This window comes from Numida meleagris, chromosome 1 (assembly GCF_002078875.1).
Source record: "Numida meleagris isolate 19003 breed g44 Domestic line chromosome 1, NumMel1.0, whole genome shotgun sequence".
Lineage (NCBI taxonomy): Eukaryota > Metazoa > Chordata > Aves > Galliformes > Numididae > Numida > Numida meleagris.
Genome location: NC_034409.1, coordinates 111,506,115 through 111,528,756, shown reverse-complemented (window position 1 = coordinate 111,528,756; position 22,642 = coordinate 111,506,115). Strand labels below are relative to the sequence as shown.

At 34.5% G+C, this 22,642-nt stretch overlaps 1 protein-coding gene across 8 annotated transcripts in view; it reads right to left on the bottom strand.

Annotated features, from left to right (window-relative positions):
* Positions 1-22,642, bottom strand: part of CFAP47 (cilia and flagella associated protein 47) — a 280,469-nt gene that overhangs the window by 166,507 nt on the left and 91,320 nt on the right. For all 8 annotated transcript variants that reach the window (XR_002442056.1, XR_002442057.1, XM_021408018.1 and 5 more), the window contains 7 exons: positions 17,286-17,383; positions 16,845-16,961; positions 12,417-12,551; positions 11,791-11,903; positions 9,492-9,642; positions 8,525-8,613; positions 4,608-4,694 (listed from right to left, as the gene is read on the bottom strand). Coding sequence is in view for 6 of the 8 variants with exons in the window: in XM_021408018.1 (XP_021263693.1) it covers positions 4,608-4,694; positions 8,525-8,613; positions 9,492-9,642; positions 11,791-11,903; positions 12,417-12,551; positions 16,845-16,961; positions 17,286-17,383 (790 nt within the window). In the remaining 2 variants the exon portion in view is untranslated. The remainder of the gene's footprint in view (positions 1-4,607; positions 4,695-8,524; positions 8,614-9,491; positions 9,643-11,790; positions 11,904-12,416; positions 12,552-16,844; positions 16,962-17,285; positions 17,384-22,642) is intronic.

Below are 22,642 nucleotides of genomic sequence, written 5' to 3'. Positions count from 1 at the left end.
TATTATTACTATCTTATTTTCTTGATACAACTTTATATTTTTTCTATCCTTCCTCACAAATAATTTCTACCAGTGTTGACAGGAGTTAAGACTCTACTGTTACATTTATGGAAGGACACTTTCATTTAATTTAAAATAAGTACAGGCAAGAGCTCATAGATGCTGGAAAAAAATACTGTAATGTATCTTAAAAAAATACTGCCAAGTAGATTTTTCAGCTCTAGATGTGGGTTTAATATTATCCACACATAAAAGTAATTCTCCTATAGCAGTAAAATTTGATGAGCCAGCTTACAGTAAACAATTATAACATACAGCATTTGCTAGCTGCTGGGTCTCTTAAAGTGTTAATCTTGCTGTGCTAAAAAAAAAATCACAACCTTAAATAAATGGACTTGTAAAATTTGCAGAATATAATACCCTGGAGATTCATTTTAATACCTATACTCAAAAGTCATTTTTCAGAAAGGAAAATAATCTCTGAAGTACGTGGGTACAACGTACTATTTTTTCAATACTAACAAATAATTATTTATCTCATTTCACATAAAAAGAACAAAATTACAAACTTTATACAAAACATCTATTTCAACGCTTTATCTTTGAATCAGAATGCCCGGTTTTGATTGCAAAGACAGAGACTAGAGCAGAAAAATCATTGTAGAAACAATGAACTGTTCAAAAGCTAACTGAAAAATGAGGACAAATATAATAATGTAATGATGACATCATACATTAAGATTGTATATATTACAAGTCTTCACTGGGGTTTGCATAAATCCCATTTTTGGAGGTGAATGACTGAGAAACTTGTTGCACTGATTTGAAGGTCTGTCTCTTTAAATTTATTCTCACTAAAATGAACAAAATATTTGAAGATAAATGAAGGGGAAAAGAAATAAAGCTGTATTGTGGCAGATGTCTCATTCCTCTAAAATAAAATAAATAACATCTCTGGTAATAAAAATTAAAAGAATATAATTAAGTGTATAAGAAGCATGTACACAGTTTGACTTAGTATGTTCCTTTTAAATATGCTGGGAAATAAGGTTGGGTGGAACAGCTTAATATTGCCATAGAATTAGTCTACGCAGACATTCTTCTATGGTTTTAAGTCAACAGTAATGTCCCATCAGGCCTTATACTCCAATCATTTTACTTTGCGTTAATGTTCAATTCTACTGTATGAAAAATATCACTGATGAAGAAGATGAGCTCCAACATTATATTTATGCATATAATGTTCAGACACGATGGCAAAGGATCCTTGATCTAACTGTGGGACTAAGCACATATCACAATATGGTTCAGGTCTCTAAGTCTGAAAACTCAGGTATGAGAAGTCATTCAGTTTAATGGGCAAAATGGTGACCAAGCAAATTCATACACTGCCTCTAATTTGTTTTGTTATTTCTTTGCAAACACAACTGGTCCCTTCTAAAGTAAAGTTACTTTATTGTGCATTAAATGGACTAAAGGTTCTACAAGACAACGTTGTAGGTGAGTGTTGGCTTAGGAGGCTGCCTTTCAATTGCTTGGTAATAAGACCCATTTGAGAGAGAGAAAATGGCAGGGGTAAATATTTCCAGGTTTAGTCTAACCTGTTCAAATTTGTTCTACGAATTCCTTACACACTTGGGCACTAGTGAGAAACAGTTTAGTAGTTATCACCTCCGAGTTTCCTATTACCTCTTTCTATGTAGTGCCACAAAGGGACTGGGCTTGTCATGTTAGCATGCATACCAAAAATCAGAATCAAAAATCATCTCTGTAGTCTACATCGATAGGCTACTTTCATCAATTAGTCATAGCTAGACATGTGCAATGGTGTGTCCTTAACAGCCCAGGGCTCACACAAGCTAATAACTGCTTTCCATTCAACAAATTCTTGCACAAGGAGAAATACTTTACTTTCTGCATTTGGGTTTGGAGCAGAGTTTACTAGATGGTCTTTTTTTGGTCCCTTCCAGGTTACTGACATGAAAAGAAAACTAAGAAGCGTTAGGTACCACGGGGAAATCCCAAGTCCAAATAGCAGACTTCAATAAGCTTTAGAAGACAGAAGAAATAAAAGTGTTTTTGTTAAGGATACAAGGAACAGCTAACTGTTTGAATGCACTGAAAATACTGAAACATTTGAACAGACAACTCATATGTAAGATATTTGCCAGTTTCCTACACTCTGTGATACAGTTTGTGATCTCAGAAGACTAGGATAGGAAATAAACCAGGAACTGCCCATAAGAGGAATTATGACTTACATTAGTATACATCAGTTTCTTAATGCCAAATGTTAATCAGAATTGTGGTTAATATACAATTAGCAGTGTATTTCTAAACTGCATTTTCTTAAACAACAGAAATATCTCAATCTCTATTACACATGGACACAATACACCCTTTCAGATCTTCACTTTTCTTTATTCAGTCAATAAGGAATACAAGTACTCTGTTCAGTGTAACTCTTTTCATGGCACATGAAACTGCTCAGAACAAAAGGTACGAGGAAAAAAAATCAGAACATTCAAAATATTTGAAATTTCTAGTATTATCCCTGGCTAAAAGAAAGAGTAAACAATATTAAGAAGCTATATATGATATTCTGCAGAGTAAGACTCGAAAATCATCAATTGTCTCTTCCTTTTTTGTTTTGGGATTCCTCCTTTTCAGGTACCAATATTTACCCATCTTAACAGCTTCTTTTGTAATCAGTTTCTGCAGTCATGAGCCATTCTTATGAATCATTAGTCTACATTTACCACTTTCTAGTTTTACAGAAGAAAATCTAAGATGGAAAAGTTAGCTAATAAATGTAACCTCCAGCTCTTAGTGTAATTCCATAATTTTTTTCATCTTTTTTTTTTTTTTTATGTACATCTGTCAAAATATCAGTGTGCTTGTGAATTAATTACACATAGTTTTGTATTTGAATTCCTGGGCCATGTAGCATGCATCTCTTCATCTGATTCTTCTTCTCCCAAAGGGAATAGACCATACTGGTACACAGATGTAGGCCAAGGACAACTACTGAAGTGTTCAGGGCTTCAGAAAGCACAGAAAAAATTGCAACTTGAAAAAACTCCAGTCACATTTATCACTATATACTTCAAAGAAAAACGAAGTCAATTGGATGAGAAAAATACCACCACCCTCCTCACAAAGATCATTCAGCTACATGTGGACAAAGAGGTTTTGACTGCAACCACTAATGACACCTTGGCTCAGACACAAGCTATGGTTATGATTTTATTTTAAACAACTTAGAATTAAAACTTCCAGTCTGTGGCTGTAAAATAGAATTATTAAGCTGACAGTTATTAAAACAGTGCAATTTCTAATGTCTGGCAGGTTCCAAAAATTGTATTAGATATTTGTGACCATTCTTTCTCTCTGCTGGGACAATTCCAGAGAGTACTATGAAAAGAGTGCCAAACCTGCTTTGTATTGTCTCTTTCTCTTTCCACCTTGACTATGAATGATTCTGATCTACATCTCTCCTCTTCAGTGCCCCTAAAGATTTCTGCCTGTTCATCTGAACTTCTTGATATATCGTGCTAACAATTAGAGATAGTGAAGACAGAAATTTTTTGAACTATAAATCTATTTAAGCATTGCTCCGTCTTTATGAAATATATATCCTTGTATCTCTGTTACTCTCTGTTTTTCAGTTTTTGTGATTTCATTACATTTATTGTACTTAGTTTGAACTCTCCTTCACCTTCCAGATTCCTATGCTAGAAAATCTGCCCCTGGTCCGTTTAAGGAATAATGTCTAGACACAAAATTATATTAATTTATTTCAATAATTCTGCGCTAATATCCCCTCATTTTCATTTGCAGCTCCAGGGGCCTACAAAACCTGCAATATTTTAGACATCAGCACAGTTTGAATTCCCTATATTACCCGTATATAATAGGCAGTTGAACCTTCAAATAAATCTGCAGTCTTCATTCCAGGATTCAGAACTATTCCTTCTTCTAAGGTTCTAGTGACCTACAGCTAGTCAGTCTTGCTGACATTTTTTTCAGTACTGCAGCCACCTAAGTCATCACGGTTGTCCACATCCCAGCATCAACATTTCACCTTTTAAGTCTATTCTGCACAACACTTCTTCTAGAAAGCTTGTTTACTCATGTTTACCTTTTACATATTTTTCTTTCTCCACTGTTTTAGTAAATTATCTCTGAAGTGTTTTTAAAATATTGTATGTTTCTACTATGGTTTCCATGTCCTAGTCTATAATTCTTTACAACTGGTATGCACACAAATATACACAAATATGTAATACTAATAAAACTGTACAACTCCATATATTACAGAATTACAGAATCACAGGGGTTGGAAGGGGCCCCAAGAGATCATTGAGTCCAACCTCCTGCTAAAACAGGTACCCTACAAAAGGTCGCACAGGTAGGCAACCAGACAGGTCTTGAATATCTCCAGAGAAGGAGACTCCACCACCTCCCTGGGCAACCTGTTCCAGAGCTCCATCACTCTTACCATAAAGAAGTTCTTCTGCATGTTAGTATGGATCTTCCTCTGTTCAAGTTTGAGGCCATTACTCCTTGTCCTACATTATAACTAGCAATTGCCATTCAAAACTTACCTGACCATTTGCTCTTGCTTTAATTGCCTGGCTTGATGTACTTGTTCTGGCTGACTTAAGTAACTTGTGGATTCCAGCAAAATGACCCTGGAATATGGCAAGTACACATATTTACTAGCAGGATGAAGAACAAAATCCAGTTTATTCTAACTTATAAATCCTTGGTAAAGAAGACTACTGTTTTCAATTTGTGGTACTTAAAAAATACTATTAAAAATATTTAGTAATTTGGCCAATTCTTCTTTATTAAATAACTTAAAATACTTTGCACAATTAATGAAAATTTTAAAGATTTTGTAAGCATGCAAATCCTGAGGCGCTTATTCAAGATTACTGAAAATTATTTTAAATTGCTACTTAATCAATACTATAGATTGATCTGCTGTCATAGGAGCACTCTACAGGACATGTCATGCTACAACAAGGAGACCAATTTTCATTCAAAAAAACTTTTAAAATAAAACATTAAAAACAAAAATAATGTGCATTTCAAGACAAGAAAGACTGATATTTTAAGTTGGAAATAATATTCTAAAATGTAATTTATGCTACATTCTATTGTAAATTGAGTGAATCATTTCATTTGAATTTGAAGAAAATGCTTAAACTAATTTCATTTTGCTATTTTATGCGTAAATCTTTTAAGATATAGTAAGTCCTCAATTCCCTAATTAACAACCAAGAAAAGCGTTACTTTCATTTCTCCTCAAAGATTCTGATTTTATTTTCTTTTGTGTACATTATGTTGTGCATGCATTATTTCCATTCTAGATAATGGATAATCCATTGATCTACTGCTGGTCATTATCCAAGAATTAGGTTTTGACATCATTATAGAGTTTCTGTTACATGACACCAGCAATAGAATTGACTTATCTGCAACCAGGCTTCTTCATTTTGTCTGTACTCATGAAGCACAGTAAGTACAGAAGGAAAATCAGAGTACGTAGTAAAAACAAAGAAATCACCAGCAACTAGCACAGCACTAGCTGTGGAAATGAATTCAAACTCTACGACAAAGTTAGAATAGTTTAAATCAACATTCATGGATATTCTCACCGAAGTGTATAATCTGCCTTTAAAAACAATAATGATACTGATGATTAGTTGCACCAGTATTTTATATTACAGAAATACTTTCTACTGCTTCACAAACAAATGTAATGCATGATTTCAAAAGTATTCAGCTAATTCTTCTTAAAAAAGTAGAAGCATTCAGTAATCTTTAAAATATCTAACTACACACAAGTATTAAATTCTATGAACTGTGGAAACAGGAAACATTTAGCTGATGGAACAGGTAATATGTAATAAACAGAATTCTAGGTAAGGAATGGTTCAGGATGCATAATTCACAGCTTTTGGAAATATCTGTTATTTGCTATACATTTGACACAAAAATCAAGTGGCCCATCTTTTAATTTGCCCTTTTCTTATATAATACTACATCATATGTCTAGTTTTAAGATTTTTCAGTCCTCTTTTTGGTAGAAGAGCTGCTTCCTGGATATCACAAGTATATTTCCTAGAGTTATTTGCAAATAAGCAATACTACCCCTCATGGAACAGTAGATGTCTCTAAACATGGAAAAATTATTCAAAGAAACATTTAATTGTAGATTACATATAAAGTTAAACTACTTAATAAATTTAATCTATTCTGAGAACTATCCAAATCATAGAACAGGTTGCAGACAGTCTCAATAACCACCTCAGCGACTGAGAAAAAGGACAAACTAAAGAAATACATTCTGTGCAGAAAGATGAGCCAGCAGGGAAGAAGACAGGCATGGATGAGCAGGGAACATGCTACAAGAAGGGTCATAAGGAGGATCTGGGGAACTACAGGCCTGTCAGCTAGACCTCGGTGCCAGGAATGGCTATGGAGCAGATCATCTTGAGTGAGATCACACAGCATGTGTGGAACAACCAGGGGATCAGGCCCAGCCAGCATGGGTTCATGAAAGGCAGGTCCTGCTTGACCAACCTGGTCTCCATCTATGATCAGGTTACCTGCCTGATGGATGAGGGAAAAGCTGTTGACATAGTCTACCTAGATTTCAGCAAAGCCTTTGACTCTGTTTCCCACAGCACTCTCCTGGGGAAGCTGGCAGCCCATGGCATGGACAGGTACACTCTCTGCTAGGTAAAGAACTGGCTGGAGGGCCGAGCCCCAACAGTGGTGGTGAATGGAGTTAAATCCAGCTGGTGACTGGTCATGAATGGTATTCCACACGGGTCAGTAGAAGGGCATGTCCTCTTCAGTATCTTTACTGATGACCAGGATGAGGGTACCCACAGTACGTTTGCAGATGACACCAAGCTGGGAGGGAGCATCAAACTACCTGGGGGTAGGAAGACCCTTCAGAGGGATCTGGACAGGCTAGATCACCCAGTGGAGGCCAAAGGGATGAAGTTCAACAAGACCTACAGGCTCGGAGCAGAGTGGTTGGAAGACTGTGTGGAAGAAACGGATCTGGGAGTGTTGGCTGATGCTTGGCTGAACATGAGCCAGCAGTATGCACAGGCAGCCAAGGTCAATAACATCCTGGCTTGTATCAGAAATAGTGTTGTCAGCAGAAGTAAGGAAGTGATCATCCCTCTGTACTCAGCACTGATGGCGCCGCGGCTTGAGTGCTGTGTTCACGTTTGGGGCCCTCACTACAAGAAAGACTTCAAGGCCCTGGAGCATGTCCAGAGAAGGGCAGTGAAGCTGGTGAGGGATCTGGAGAACAAGTCTTATGAAAAGCAGCTGGGATTGCTCAGTCTGGAGAAGAGGAGGCTCAGGGGAGACCTTACTGCTCTCTACAACCACCTGAAAAGAGGTTGTGGTGAGGTATGGGTCGGCCTCTTCTTCCGCATAACTAGCAATAGGATGAGAGGGAATGGCCTCAAGTTGTGCCAGGAGAGATTCAGATTGGATGTTAGAAAAATTTTCTTCTTCCAAAGAGTGGGCAGGCGCTGGAGTAGGCTGCCCCTGGGAGGTGGTTGAATCACTGTTCCTGGACGTGTTCACGAAACATTTAAATGTTGTACTAAGGGACATAGTTTAGTGGGGAAATACTGGTGATAGGTGGGCACTTGGACTGGATGATCTTGGAGGCCTTTTCCAACCATAATGATTCTATACAACTAACACATAGGAGACTTATGCCACACTGGAGTATTGGAGCACCACTGGAGCAGTGAAAACAATCCTCTTACAGATATCTACACCATACCAACACTGTGTATGGAAGAGAAATTTCATTCGCAGCCTACGGAACACATTGAATAGATCAATAAAACAAGTTTGAAAGTTATGGAAAATGGTTCTGGTAAATAAATGAATTATAAGAACCAATGTTTAACTTTAAAGATTAAAGATGAAATATGGATTCAGATCACATAAACTGAGATTTTTAAGGAGGCACAGCATTCTACTCCTTCTGTATTAAAAAAACCTTAATTCTGCAGTCATTACATCTATGATGAATGCAAATGAAAAATTAGATTAACTGACAGAGATGCAAGCCTCAAGGCAAAAGTACGTTCTTTCTTTTGCATGCTTAATAATTTAAACAGCAGGATAAAGAAGACTGGGGGAAAATAACCAACTATTAATTAGCATGGCTTGCTTCTCTATAGAATTCTGCTGGATCTCAGCCAAACATAAAAATACAAGCAAAGTTCATGAACTCCATTTGATTAAAGCTCTAACTTTATTGCTTATACTGAGATGGATTACAATTAAGGCTTATTCATCTTCCTTATTCATCATGATAGCTTCCACTTCACAGTGCTTGTAACAATTCTGGTAATGTAAATCCCTATAATTTAACCTGAAGGTTTTACATTTTTAAACAGAAAATGAAAAATATGGAAGAGTTGATAAAACAGCATGAACATTATAGACTTGTCTTTATAGTACTCTCTACCTGAATATGCCATCAGTTCTGAAGGGATTAGTAACATTTAGGAGCACTTTCTTCAACTCATAACACGGAGATTTGCATTTTAATATATCCTATAAGAGAACAAAAATTTATATAAACATGACAAAAGTGCAAAATCACATCCATTGGAAACACAACAAGGAGAACATTACAAAGAAGAATCCAACCACTTATGACTATATACTTCACATAAATTAAATACTTTGTTGCCAGTAGAGTTAAAGCTTACTTCTTTTTAAACACGGTAAACTTCACCAACTTTTAAATACTCTTCAAAATGACAGCACAGCAACAAGACCAAGCTACCCACTTTTCATGTTCTCTTTCTTTATTCCTGCCCCAGCCATCCTCTCTAACATCAGTGTCTATTGCTATGGTATAAGAAGTGACATGTAAGAAAGGATAATCATATAAACTCCATCTATTTCAGAAAAGGATTTCTCCAGATCTGCTAAAAGAATGTTTGATAACAAATGCTGGAAACTACAACTATCTCTGCTCTATTTCTAGGATATATCTTAAATGTAAAGACTATCAAAACCAAAAAGCTCAAATAAATTTGGCAACATCTAACACAAATTTTCTATCCTTTTACATCTGACAAGCAAAATCATTAGGCTGAAGAGGCATATTATCACCTTTGCAATCGAATTTCCAGCTTTCACATGCTGAAGGAGATCCAGATTTATTTTCAGAGCAATCAGTGCAAAAAAAATTTAATTTATTCGGGATCTCTGTGAGATTTACATCCTTACATTTCTCAGATATTCCTCTAGGCCTTTCTCTGCAAATACATAAGCTAAATTTGGAAAGTTGAGCATTAACAGATAAAAGGCTAATGCTGATGTTCACTCACCTTTTGATTCTTACCTCAGATCACTTTTGATTGATACAACATACATCTGAATAATATTTTTTGTGACAATAATAATTTCACACATAGACTTACAGCTGGTTCAATATGCTTGACTTCAGATTTCAGGGAGAATGTAAGTGTGGCACCACGTATTCCGCACACTCGCTTTGAGATCAGTAGCAACGTTGCTTCAGTAGGGTGCAGAAAGCGACTAGTGAATTCCACATTTATAGTTGTTTGTTTCCTAGGTAAAATAACAAAAATAATTCTTTGAATAATTAGGCATAAAATTGTAACTCAAGAATTACTCAGAAATATCATTTCAGGAGCATATTTTAGAGTCTTTGAAAGGGAAGGTGGCACTTGTTTCTTCAGAAATACTTCACTGTCGTTCAATCTCCTGTCTAAAAGCACTTTAAAGCATTCTAACAAAAGAACTATACAGATAAAAAAAGAACAATATAAGTCCTTATTGCTTTTTATGTCCTTGGTATGCAACTTTATTTTTCTTCCCACACACCATCAGAAAAAGTTCCCTTATATTACATAATTGCCCTCAGCTAACAACTGACGTACTTCATGCTCCCCTATTTGAATACAGTTTTTTATGTTAAACAGCTAAACATCCTGCTGTGTATTTTGAGGCAGATCTAATAAAATGCCCAAGATTGAAAAAATTGAGCAAATTTTTAAAGTTGCTAGTAGAAAACCACAAAATACATAGCCAAATGTCTGCTGATTGGTTTATGCTTTCATTGTAATGCCAGAACTATTCTACATATTTCAAAAAAATTTTAAATAATAAACCATATGAAAGAGATAGTAGAAAGTCAATAAGCTACAGAAAAATCTTGCAATTTTGTATATTATACAAGTTGATAATATTCAAATAATTCTTCAAAGGAAATAATTAAAACATATATAGGAAAAAGTTATATTTATATTGTACAGATTTGTCTGTTGTTTTTCTGGAAGAGAGAACAAATACTGAAGTCAAAGCAAAACCTCTCCCAACCCCACATCAGCTTTCCCCGATTAAATGAAATTTAAATTCCCTAATCATTAAATGATTAATAGCACATGCGTAGCCTGGGGAAAAAATAAAATAAAATACAGAGGTGCAGAAAAATTCTGTGTCATTTATTGGTCTTCTGCCAACTGGGAATTCTAAAACAGATGCAAGCAACTACTGGTGGTGTGTGAAATATGCCTATTACATACTATGAGTACACAATCACAGGTAAGTGGTGAGGCAAAGGTCTTGTAACAGAGATCAGCATGCCATGTGTTTATTGGCATCATGTTAATTTACATTTATTTCACAACTGTGGTAAGAACAGCTTCTTTTTCATGTGAACTCAATGCATACATCCTTTCAAATCAGTTGAACAATTACAGTAAGGGTGTAAGTGCTATAATTTGATGGCAGTAGTGACATAATTTGTCCATGGAATACAACTGCTATCAAGGAAACCTTCCAGGAGGTCTTCTAACTCTGTCATACAATGAACACAGAGAAAAATAAAATTCTTACTGAAAACTGCCTTGGGATCTGAGAAGTTGACGGTGACAAATACAACAGTAATATTTTAAAAGCATTTTGAGGAAGATCAGGAGAATCACAGACCTTTAAGCCCACAACATGCAAGGTGAAGTGAAAAACAGCCACAGAATTGACCTTTCAGAGAAACACATGATATTTTCTAAGATTACATTTTTCTTTTAATTCTCATTTGAAGAAAATGCTAAGAAAACTGAAACTTTTCTGGAGGCTGGTGGCCCTACCTGTGGCATTGGGGTTGGAATATGATGATCCTTGGGGTCTCTTCCAACCCTAGCCATTCTATGATTTTATGATTCCATGAAGCAAATCAGCCTCACAGCTCACGAATAACATTGCATTACTCACTTTTCATCCTGCATATATTTATAATAGTCAAGCTATTTATTATTGAAAAGTTGTTCAATCTTAAAGAGTAATGTATTTGATTTGAGCTTTGAATTTGACAATACAATAGATAAGTTCTTCTTCTTTGTGGCTTATTTTCATTTAAATGCTGACCTTTGTTTTCCATTTTACAACCTCCATTCCATTTCATCTGCAAAGGAGTATCTTCAATTGACTTGCAGTATAAACTTAAAAACTCGTAACTGACTGCCAAAGTCACTACTATACCCTTTTAACTTCAACATTTAAACAAGGATTAGTGATATTCCTATATCTCGTCATAAGCCATATTGCACAGAAAGAAGGTAATGTATTGAGTAAACAAAAAACAAAACACAGACATATCATTTCTCCTACCAAAAATGTTAATCTAATGTTTTCCCAAAATTAAATCCCATTCTGTGATTCTTCTAGCTCTTATAGCACTAAAAACTCATTACTTACTTAGGGGCAATGATTACAGTGTTTCCTTCAGGCAACGAGAAATCATCAGCATCTCTTCCTACAAGAGTAGCGTTGTATGCCAAAGTTTTAATGCTTGGGTTTTTCAGACGAACCTATCACAAGAATAACAACAAAATCAGCACATTTTTATTCAAATTTTAAAACATAAAAACCACTTCTGGAGCTAGCTTCCAAAATATGAATGAAGGATATCACAGTAGAAGTTCAGTACTACTAGGCAGATCACTTTTCTCCCCAAGAAGCACAGATATCCCACAGACTGTCTAAACTTAATTTTTATGAGTACTTTTTTTGCAATGTACACTGCATGCCAATACCAACTGTTAATCTCTGATTCTTTTCTATCTTTATTTCAGAAAATATTGTTAAATTTGTAGATTTTTCTGCGCTCACAAGCACAGGGGTAAAACAGCAACAGAAACCAGGATCACAACCCTGAAGAGAAAAATAAAAAAGATCATACATTCCTCTTCTACATTTAGTAGCGAAATGACATGAAACTCATTCCTTCTTTGTTGCAGTATCTACACAATATAATAATATTAAAACATACAGCCTGTTATAACTTGATGCTTCTACAAATCCAAATTCAGTGGTATCAGTACCTGTTTAACAACAGTTGCATGGAGAGCACCTGTAAATTCTATAGTCTTCTTAGGTAAGTAGTGTGGAAGGTATTCATATAGGTAGACACACAGAATAAGCATCGTGATTGGGTTTGGATCACAGATATCAGTGGCCTAGTATTGAAAACATAAAAGAAATAACAACCACATATTACATTAAAACTTGCCTGACAGTTTATAGAGATAGGAAGATGCAGAACAAAAAGTTTAAGATAATTCTTGCCATAGAAATACCTGCAACCTAACTTTTGGTAACTGAATTAGGCTCATAGCTAAGATGAATAACTATCTTGTCGGTGTACAAAAATACCATTTCTTGAAGGACACTGACATGCTCTGGTAATAAAGCTATGCTAAAAATTAAACCTACCTTTTTTCCCTGCACTTCAGCAAAAGCATGTTTATTTCATTATTAAATGAAGCATAATAGAAAAAGCAAATAAAATCCATTAACTGAAAAATGTATTTTTATCTTTTAAAAAAAGATTTCTAAATCTTTCAGTTTACTATGTAAAATGCCATCCCAAGTACTCCTAAGTACAGTTTTACAGCTCTGTATTAACACAATCCAACCAACAAATGAACACAAGAATACATTGTTATTTTTATTGCAGATGCCAAATTGCTGTATACAGGATTACTGAATCTTAAATATTTTATTTAGAAAAATGAATTTATATGGCAACTACAGAACAGGTCAAAGCCTTAGTCCTCAAAGTCTTTAGTGTCTCACTTTTGAGAGAGGTAGAAACTCTTCCATCAGTACATGAACTTTTCATAAGTCTAATAAAATAAAGAAAATGAAAGTGACTTCCCACAAAAATACAGGCAGAAAATATCTAGCCACAGATTTAAACAAATTCCTAAATCAAGCTAATTAAATTATTTTAAAATTTCTTACACAGAATCTTAAAATGCTATAATAAATTTGCCCATAATACACTAAATAAACTTTTAAAATTCTAGATAGATTCTCTCCTAAATTAAATATCATGTCCTAAGGAAAAATGCAGGCACTTGGGAACTGATTTAAGCATCAAACCACTGCATTGGCATGTAAACCCTTTAAAAGGTGCCCTTTTTCATTTGAGACACTTTATTTGAATTCCTTACATAACTGAGGCTCATTTACTACAGCGATACTTGGAAAAAGACTCTATGCATTCCCACAAGCGGAGTTTTATAAAGAAGGTCTTGTAACATAGGTTGAAAGTCAGGAAGCAGATAGATATGAAGCAGCCACACTAGAATAAGGGCAAGCCTAACTGAAATGTGCCAGATGACAGCAGCTGTGGTAGTATGGAGAACATTTACCACAAATCAAACATAAAAAAAAAAACTGTTAAATTTTTGGAATTTCTGAGACTTACTCTCGAGACATCAAACAGAAAATCAGGACATTCTGAAAAGTGGTAGATAATAAGCCTAAAATGGCCAATTCAATAAAGCAACTCAGAGCAATTGCTGGTGTAAAAGGTATAAGAAATTGGGGAAATATAAAGTGGTCTTTCCATTAGCATAATTTCCCAGATGCTGGAAATTAGTGGATTAAGGATTTATTGATTATTTTTAGAGTCGTTGTTCTAAATTCTTCTCTATTTCATTCTTTTTACAGAGAAATCAGATCAGCTTTCAGCAAGAGTTAATTAATTCTTTTTAATTAGAAATTGCTTATTGAGCCTCCCTCCTCTTTTGACATTATTAAAATGTAATATTAGCTGACATTTATTGCCTAAAAATAGGACCATACAAAAGCAACTGAGATGTAATTCCTAGACAGAAGCTCTAAGAAAGCAAACGGATCCATCAATCCAAACACAAGCACAAATAGCTGTGCTTTCTAACTGCTTCTACTTGGTGACTGATGAGCCAGCATTTGACTGGCAGCTGTTCTCTCCACAGCAGGGAACCAAAGGGAACGTAACACAGTTCCAGAGAATAGGACAGCCTGTCCCATCCCACCACTCCACCAGAAGCAGGCCATCCAAGAGCAGTCCCAATCCTAGCACTGGACGCCTCCCTGGTGATGGGACTAGGCCAAGGCCTGGCTGGGACATAGTACTGTGGGTGGGCCCATGGTGGGTCAGGGCAGAGCTGTGAGAGCTGGAGCCAGCTTGTGCTGCGGCTGCCCTGGGGTGATGTGAGGGCCAGGGCAGCTGGGAGAGACCCTGGGGACTGCTGAAGGGCAGCCAGGGCTGGGGTGCCCTCCAGACTTTGAGAGTAGTTAAGTTTACATAATATTCAGCTTATATCTTTGACATGACAGCATCTTGGCCTGATAGTCAAAAACTTTGCCAATACTATTGGAACACTTTAATTTGCCAAATCTAAGAAACAAGACTATCAAAAACAATCCCAAATTAGGACAGCTTCAGCAAGAAGATGCACATATTTAGCTGCTTTTATTGCTGGAGAATAAGAAATTTCTGAAGTTCTCTTAGAAACGCATGTATGAATTCTGGTAAATCTATGTCCAAAGTATTTCTTATATTCTCTACTGCTTTTCTTTCCAGAATATTTTGATTGCAGAATTTGTCTTAGCTACAATTAAAATGCACACCTCGAATGTCTACTGTTGACTGATTATATAGCTTTGTTTAAGTTCTTAATCTGTACAAAGAACTTTCCGTCTATAAAACATGAATACCTGAAAAATATGGTGAAGTAATTATATCATTACATTGTAGTCTGAAATTACACTCTCTACATGTAGTAAGGTGCGTATCCTGGAGATCTTCCATCTTGAATGTGGTTAACTCCTTTTTCTTATGAGGCACCAGCTTCTGCCTGTTCTTATTAAAAGATGAACCAAAGTATGCCTTTATTTTGAAGACTATATAGAGATTATCTCTTTATGGTTCCTGCCAGTCATAAGTCTGTGAAACAGTAAATTTTCCTGGCTTAGCAAAAATATTTATATGGCATAGTAAGGCCATTTATAACAGCATATATGTATCAGGAACTGGGAGCAGAAAAATAGCTAGTACAACTGGAAAATAATAGGGTAAATTTTGCCCTGCTAATCAAATGGAAGGAAAAAAAAAGTTGTAATTGATCTTCCTTCATAACTTAATAACAACTCTGACCTTCATAACAACTCTATCCCTGATTTCTAATACTGTTTATTCCTTTGGAAAGTTTCCTTATGCACAGACAAATGCTACATCCATTCTATTATTTATTCTGGTATTCTAACCAGCTCAATATGTTCCACACCCACCCCAGCCCAGCACAGTCCCTAACATTCACTTTACTCATGATGGAAGCCACTCCGCTCATCAAATTAAGAGAAAGATGAGACCTGAAAAAGTTTTTACTAATTTTGCTAACAATAGTATTTTTAATCAATAAGGGAGCATAGGAGAAAATGTCAGTGAATCAAGCATTTTAAATAGCCAATAATCCAGTAACCAGAATATAGAAGATAACAACATGAGTCCTTGAAAGAGTGTAGTCTTTTAATACAGCCTTGCCTAGTTACAGGCCATAAGTTTTGTACTGAATTTACAAGGGCTCATTACAGGGGTTTGACAAGCTTCCTCCAAGTTTTCTTGACTAGCTTACAGGATTGGTCTTTCTTCACTTGGTTTAGCTGTGACGTCAACTTCTTTAATACATCAGACCTCTCTGGCTAATTTGTTTTACTTTCACTTTTGCATGGTACTGGCAGCACCCACACCTATAAAGAGCTTGCAGTCAGCCACTTAAAGAAATACAGATCTGGAGCTGGACAAAACTAGTTTTTGGGGCAACAAAGAAATGGTATCTAATATATCTAAAGGGCATCATATACATAAAATTTGGAGGTAACAGTGAGATGTAGACTGATGGGAGAAAAGAGATTTGTGAGGAGTGCTACCAAACGTATAAAAATGATTCTAATAAAGGACTCCAGAGTCTGATGCATAAGTGTTATTCACACCAGCAGTCCAAAGTTACTGACTTCCTTGTATATGAACAATAGGAAAGAGTTCTCATTAGTCTTTTTGATTTAGAAAGAGAGACCTAAGTGCGACCAAACATTTATAGAATTTTTTTACCCCTTTTTTTTTTAATGTTCAACTGCATTATGTTAGTTCTTAAATATATTTTTTCTATGTTGTCTTAGAATGTTAACAATAAATTCTATTCAGGCTGTCATTTTGTGATTTACAATACCCAAACTGACTTAATCTTTTTATATCCGGCTAGTTGTATATACACAGTTTTACAAATCAAGGAATTATGGAAATTACTTGTAATTAAATATATCTATATGAAGAAATATTTTGGTTTCCATCATACTGTAGCGCATCATGAAATAAAACGGATTCAGTAAAATCTCTTCTCAATTTGATATACATTATTATCATAAAAGTAAGAAAAAATTTAAAAGTATATAAGTAATGATCATACAAAAACATTTACCTTTACGTCTATAGTCAGACTGACTGCATGCATAGCATTCACAAGTATCAAACAGTTGTGCAGAAACTGTGCAGAAGTTCTTGGATTAGTATACATCCTTACAAAGTGAGTAGCAATCTAGGGAAGACAGAATTCAAACTTTTCATATTATACAGAGCAGAATTACAATGTTTATTAATTATTATTAAAATAATAAAATGTAATTAATAATTAAAATGTTTGCATTTTCAGTCTTTCAAAAATACATAAGATCTAAATTTTAAACTAAAATTCTCTACTGAGAATCTACCTAGAGAAGGGAAAAAGAAATACTGAAATAATGACTGTACTCACTAAATGGTATTTTCTTCTTTAAAACCATACAAGCCAACAGTTCCAAAGGAACTTACATTAATATTGGCCTCGGGGTAAAATTTGCATGATAGTAAGAAGAGTTCTTACCAAGAATGGACAGTAAGCTGCCATCTGTGCTGCCAATACCAGACCATCTAGAAGATCCCGATCAAAATTTACTATCCATCTCCTCAGTGGTACTTCACCTAGTATAAAAACAGAGCAGGTTGAATTAGACCTCTTCTGATCTCTCTTCTGAGATGGCTAATTTTATTCTGAGTAAATAAGATGACTTTCTGAAACAAGGGAATAGAGGAAAGAACAGAAAAAGGAAACATAACACATTCAGATGTAGAATTTCCCAGCATAAATCTCCTCCAGAGCCATTAAATGTTACTCATACACTCTGATACTGATTTTAGAGTATTCATCACAACTGGAGGGAAAGTAGATAACATTAACTTCACAGATAGCTGTAAATGTAGGTACCTAAGCATGTAAATTATTATTTTTATAGATATAAGATTCATACACAGCTACTGAAACTAACAAAAATATAAAGGAATCATTTTCAGTTGCAACATTTAAGTAAGTAAGAAGGAAAAGAATAATAATTTTCTCCAAGGTCATATTAAGTTGTTTGTCACTTAAAGAACTCAATATCAATCAAAGCTAATAGCCTGACCTTCAGCATAGGTCACTACTTCAATGTTTGGGTTTTCGGGGCTTATGCTTCACAAGGTTATGATTTTTTAAAATTATTTCTAATATTTTTGTTTAAAATAAAATTGATGAAAGTAGAGAAAGTAAATGAGTTATTTATGAGTATTTTTATTTGAAGCATTCTGTATCTTACGTTTATCACAGCTTGTAAACAGTGCACTTTTGTTTAATGATAACAAACATAGGAAGAATAGTCATTTGAAATTCTCTTTTCAAAACTCACATTTTCAAAAAACTCTTCAAAAAACACTTGAAACTTGAGATACTCTCTGAAAAAGGTTACTGACTTACCAATAACTACATGTTTTAAATTACTGTCTACACCCAATTACTGGTACTTTGCTCTCCAGATAATATGCAGTTTGTGAAGCACAAACACAGAGAACGTGATCCATTTTTTTAAAAACAATCAAGTATTGAGTCACGACTTCTTTGATCAGTTATCTGCAGCTTCTTCCAAATTCTACCACAAATAGCTATTAATTTTCTTTGTTTTTCTTACTGTTTAAAGTCTAAGCTCACAATTTTAGGGAACACTTTGGACTTCAGTCACTGGCAAAGTTTTCAAATAGTCTGGGATCATGCTTCCTCACACAAGAGGATTTACATAGCTTTTATTTCACTATACATCCAGACAATGTATTCTTTACCAACCTTGAAGCTTCCTAGATTGAAAAATAGCTACCAATATGTTATGAAATCAGGGATGATCCAAAATGGTATGGATTACGCACAGGTCTTAATATTATAATACACAGAAATGTCATCTTCTTTCAAAAATGCTACCATTAAAAAAAGTTTGTAAGACTGAGATGCTATGATAGTAATAGAAAGATGTTAAGAACAGTCCACTATCTTCATCAGAAAAAGAATTTGGAGACTGTAGTAAGTGACACAGAAATAACTTAAAACAACAGAAGCATAAAATGTTTTATCAGTTACGCATTTCAGAACTTTATTTTAAAACTGTCCTTGTTAGGAGATTCATTCTACAAGACATCACCTATGAAAGCAGAGGTACAAATAGCGTATGTTTTAAAAAACTCTACAGAAAGAATCCTGTAAAATACATGAAAGTTCAAGAAAGAATGGAAGTATAAAATCTCTACGCATTTGGAATACGGTGGTCCAATCTAGTGTTCAAGAATGCTGAATCTTTTGCTCTCACAGACTACAAGATTCTGTGCTGTAGACATTAGCTTCATTTAGTGTTATCAAGAGTTTTAAACTTGAGGCAATATTTTGGATGTACATTTTATTCTTTATGAACAGCAACCACCAAAACCACACTGACTAGGAAAGTGAGTAGGCTGCTGTACCTTGAAAGTTACAGAATTTTGTAACTTAAAAAACTTCATTCACTCCTAAATACCTCTAAATATTGGCAAGACTGATGTAACCATGTTTGTTATTGTACAAAAGCCAGTACAAATCCATTAGCATTCCAACAGGAAAAGAAATCCAGATATTAAAATAAGCCAGAGTGGTAACCATTCTACATATCACTGAATACACTGTGAATCTTCAGAATGGCATGCTTTTACTAGCACTTTGTTTATATCTCCTCAGTTGCCTGTACCTAGTTTTGTTTTATATTAAGTGCAGGCGCAAAACAGCCTCTAGTGGCAGGAAATAAGAAGCTAGAGATGAGGCTGCTAATGTCAGATCACAATATGTCACTATTAGCACATTTAACACTAAGATGTATGGTTAAATCAAATTTGCAAATAAGTAGCTATTGTTACCTCCTGAGGAACTCTTCATTTATACCAAATGGATTAGCTGTAAATTTATACAATTGTTCTACAGGTGCTGTAAATATTATGCTCAAAACTAAAGAGAGAAAGTAGCCAAGAGTCAAAAATAAGAAACAAAATAACCATGGTGCAAATCATTAGATCTATTGATCATTAGATCATTAGTGTGTTCAGATAGAATCCTATATCAATGCAAAGTAAATACAGCAAATAACAACCTCAAACAAAAATTAATTCCAGGAAAGTCTATTTTTTAAGTATTTGGTTTGATAAAATAAGCTAACTAGTACACAATAGAATTTTATCAGACTTTCACTCTGTAGGTCATGGAAGACTGAAGTTCTTAGAAAATTTCCAAAGATCGTTCAAGAATATCCAGATGTAAAATTTTAATGTCCATATGCTTTGCAGCAGGAGGTGCTGGCTCATTACCATCCCGCTAAGACAGAGAATCTGACTTCATAAAGTAACACTGCCATTTAGGGAAAAAAAGAGGAAGTTGGCCTATCAAGAAAAATACTACACATCTAAAACAAACTTATGACCCACCGCTTGTAGCAGCAGTCAGCTGAAAAAGTGTGTGTTTTTTTGCTTCATGCTCATGTTAATTAATGTGGGAATAAAGATGTTTGGTCTAACTTTCTAAGCACTGCAGCTGTGATGTTATTTCTGCAAAATAATCTCAAACAGCATGCTAGTTATTAACTGCTAAAATAAACACTACAGCAGTGAGAAAAGAATGTATCAAAACATTCAGTAGGAAGGTAATTAAACCATTATTAACAAATTACACATAGAAAAAGTTAATTCAACCTGTGACAAAGTCCAACAGAACATTCTAAGCAAATTTTGTCTTTCTTAGTTATTTTGTTCATTTAGAGAATACAGGTGCCTCAGCATTTGAAAAAACGTCTAACACTTCATATCAAACATTTGCAGATACTTAGCATACACATATAGCTTTGCTGAGAAAGTATGAAACAGGCTGCACAGATTTACCAACAAGGGTATGTAAACTCATCTCAGTTTAACTAAATCTGTGACACTGAAAACTTCAGTTTGTGCTTTCTACAGTGTTATGTTTTCCTATTCATTCTCTAAAGTGACTTCAAATATGATTTCAAAGAAAGAAAAGATGAGGAGGTTACTGAGTTTGAAAGCCAATGGCTGCACAGCTCTACCTGCAACACTCTTCCCTGTCACAGTATTCAGGCCCCTTCCAACATCTCTTTCCCATTACTTTCAACAAGATGTTTTTCGCACTAAGATCTTGGATGAAAAGAGATTTAACTTTCACCAACCGCTTACCCCCTCTCCTTCCCCAAAAAATCTACCATATCAGAAGATAGATGGAAATATTATTATGATTTAATAATTACATAAAATACGTTATATCATGTATTAATTATAATTTCACTGTTCTTAAGCAGTCTTTTCTTCCAGATAGCCCTAAGGGGTTATTTTGTTTACTTTCATTGCTAAAAATTAATCTCTAATTGTTTAAATAAAAGAACTTTCTTAAAAATTAAGATGATTACTGTCTTTCCTTCTTCTGAAAACATCAGGTTACTTCTAGAACATTCCACAAAAGAAAAAGTTATTTAAAATGACAACCTAAAAGCTGTATCTTTCTGAAGGAAGTTTAACCAAATTCAATTTAGACTTAAATAGGGTTTCCTTTATTGTAGTTATTTCATTAATAAGAACAGAAAGAAAATTGAATATAATTTTTATTCTAAATATCCATGAAATGCACTTCCAGTAAAAAGAAAAGTTCCTTAAAAGCGGTTTTGAATGAAAACTTCATTTTACAGTAAGTTTTCAGATCTAAATTAAAATAATCAATTATAAATTTATAAAGGAAAAAAAAGATTTCACTGTGTCAGATTTATTTTTTTCCTAGTTTAACTGAAACTCCATTTTCTCAAACTGAAAACTCAGAGTTTAAAGACTCTTTCATAAAGCTGAAGGAAAAGACACCAATTATGAAATCTAACAAAATGTGTAACGTCTCTCTGTAATCTACAATAGGAATAGAGCACAGCTAATACGCACCTTAACATCTAAACTGGGTCATCATTAATTTTAACTAACTTCTTAAATTCATTTTTTCTGATTTCTAATGTAGGAAAAAATAATTTCATCTCAACTTCTTGGTAAATTGCTTGCAGTTCTTTCAAAAATATGCGAAGTAGTCATATCAGTTGTCACTAGCACCTACATATGTTTTTCTGTCTTCACTACTCATTTCTTTCATGCTAGTACAATTGTCTGTGTGGCAGCAAAGTGGATGTGGGAACTAAGCTGGCTGGCAAAATACTTATTTACTTTTTAACCTGGATCACACCAATCCAGTTCCCTATGCAGTCACAAAAATGGCTTGGCCATATAGGAAGCACTTTCTTTAAAAAGCATTTGTTAAACTATAGCGTTATAACATAAGAAAATAAGGGCATTAAAAAAAAAAGAAATATTTTCCTAATTTTGTCTAATTAGATATAAGTGTTTTTGTTGTTTAGTCCTTCTACTATCAATGAACTTAGCTCAAATACTTGTGAATAAATTAATGATGATAAATGAAAACATAATGTAAATTATTTTTCCTAATTACAACAGATCTAGCAGAATATCTGCTAGCTAATCTTCTAACATAATTACACTGCTAAACATAATTACTCAAATTTAGTAGGAATAAACAATAAAACTCAGAAGTCTTACTCAGGAAAGTACCTTTTTGGTACCTGAGGAAAAAAAGCACAAACTAATGCATATTTAAGATACAGATTCTCACCCAATATCATAGTGAAAAATGTGTGTTGTAGGCCAAAAATAGCTTAAAACAAAAACAGTAACAGATAGCAGATAACTGTGTGGTTGGAGGATAAGATGGAGAACTAAACTGTCCAAAACTGAACGTGCAAACTCTGAAGCAAATTCCTGTTATTTGCTAGCTCCCAGACTACAAATTTTGAAAACACCTAGAGT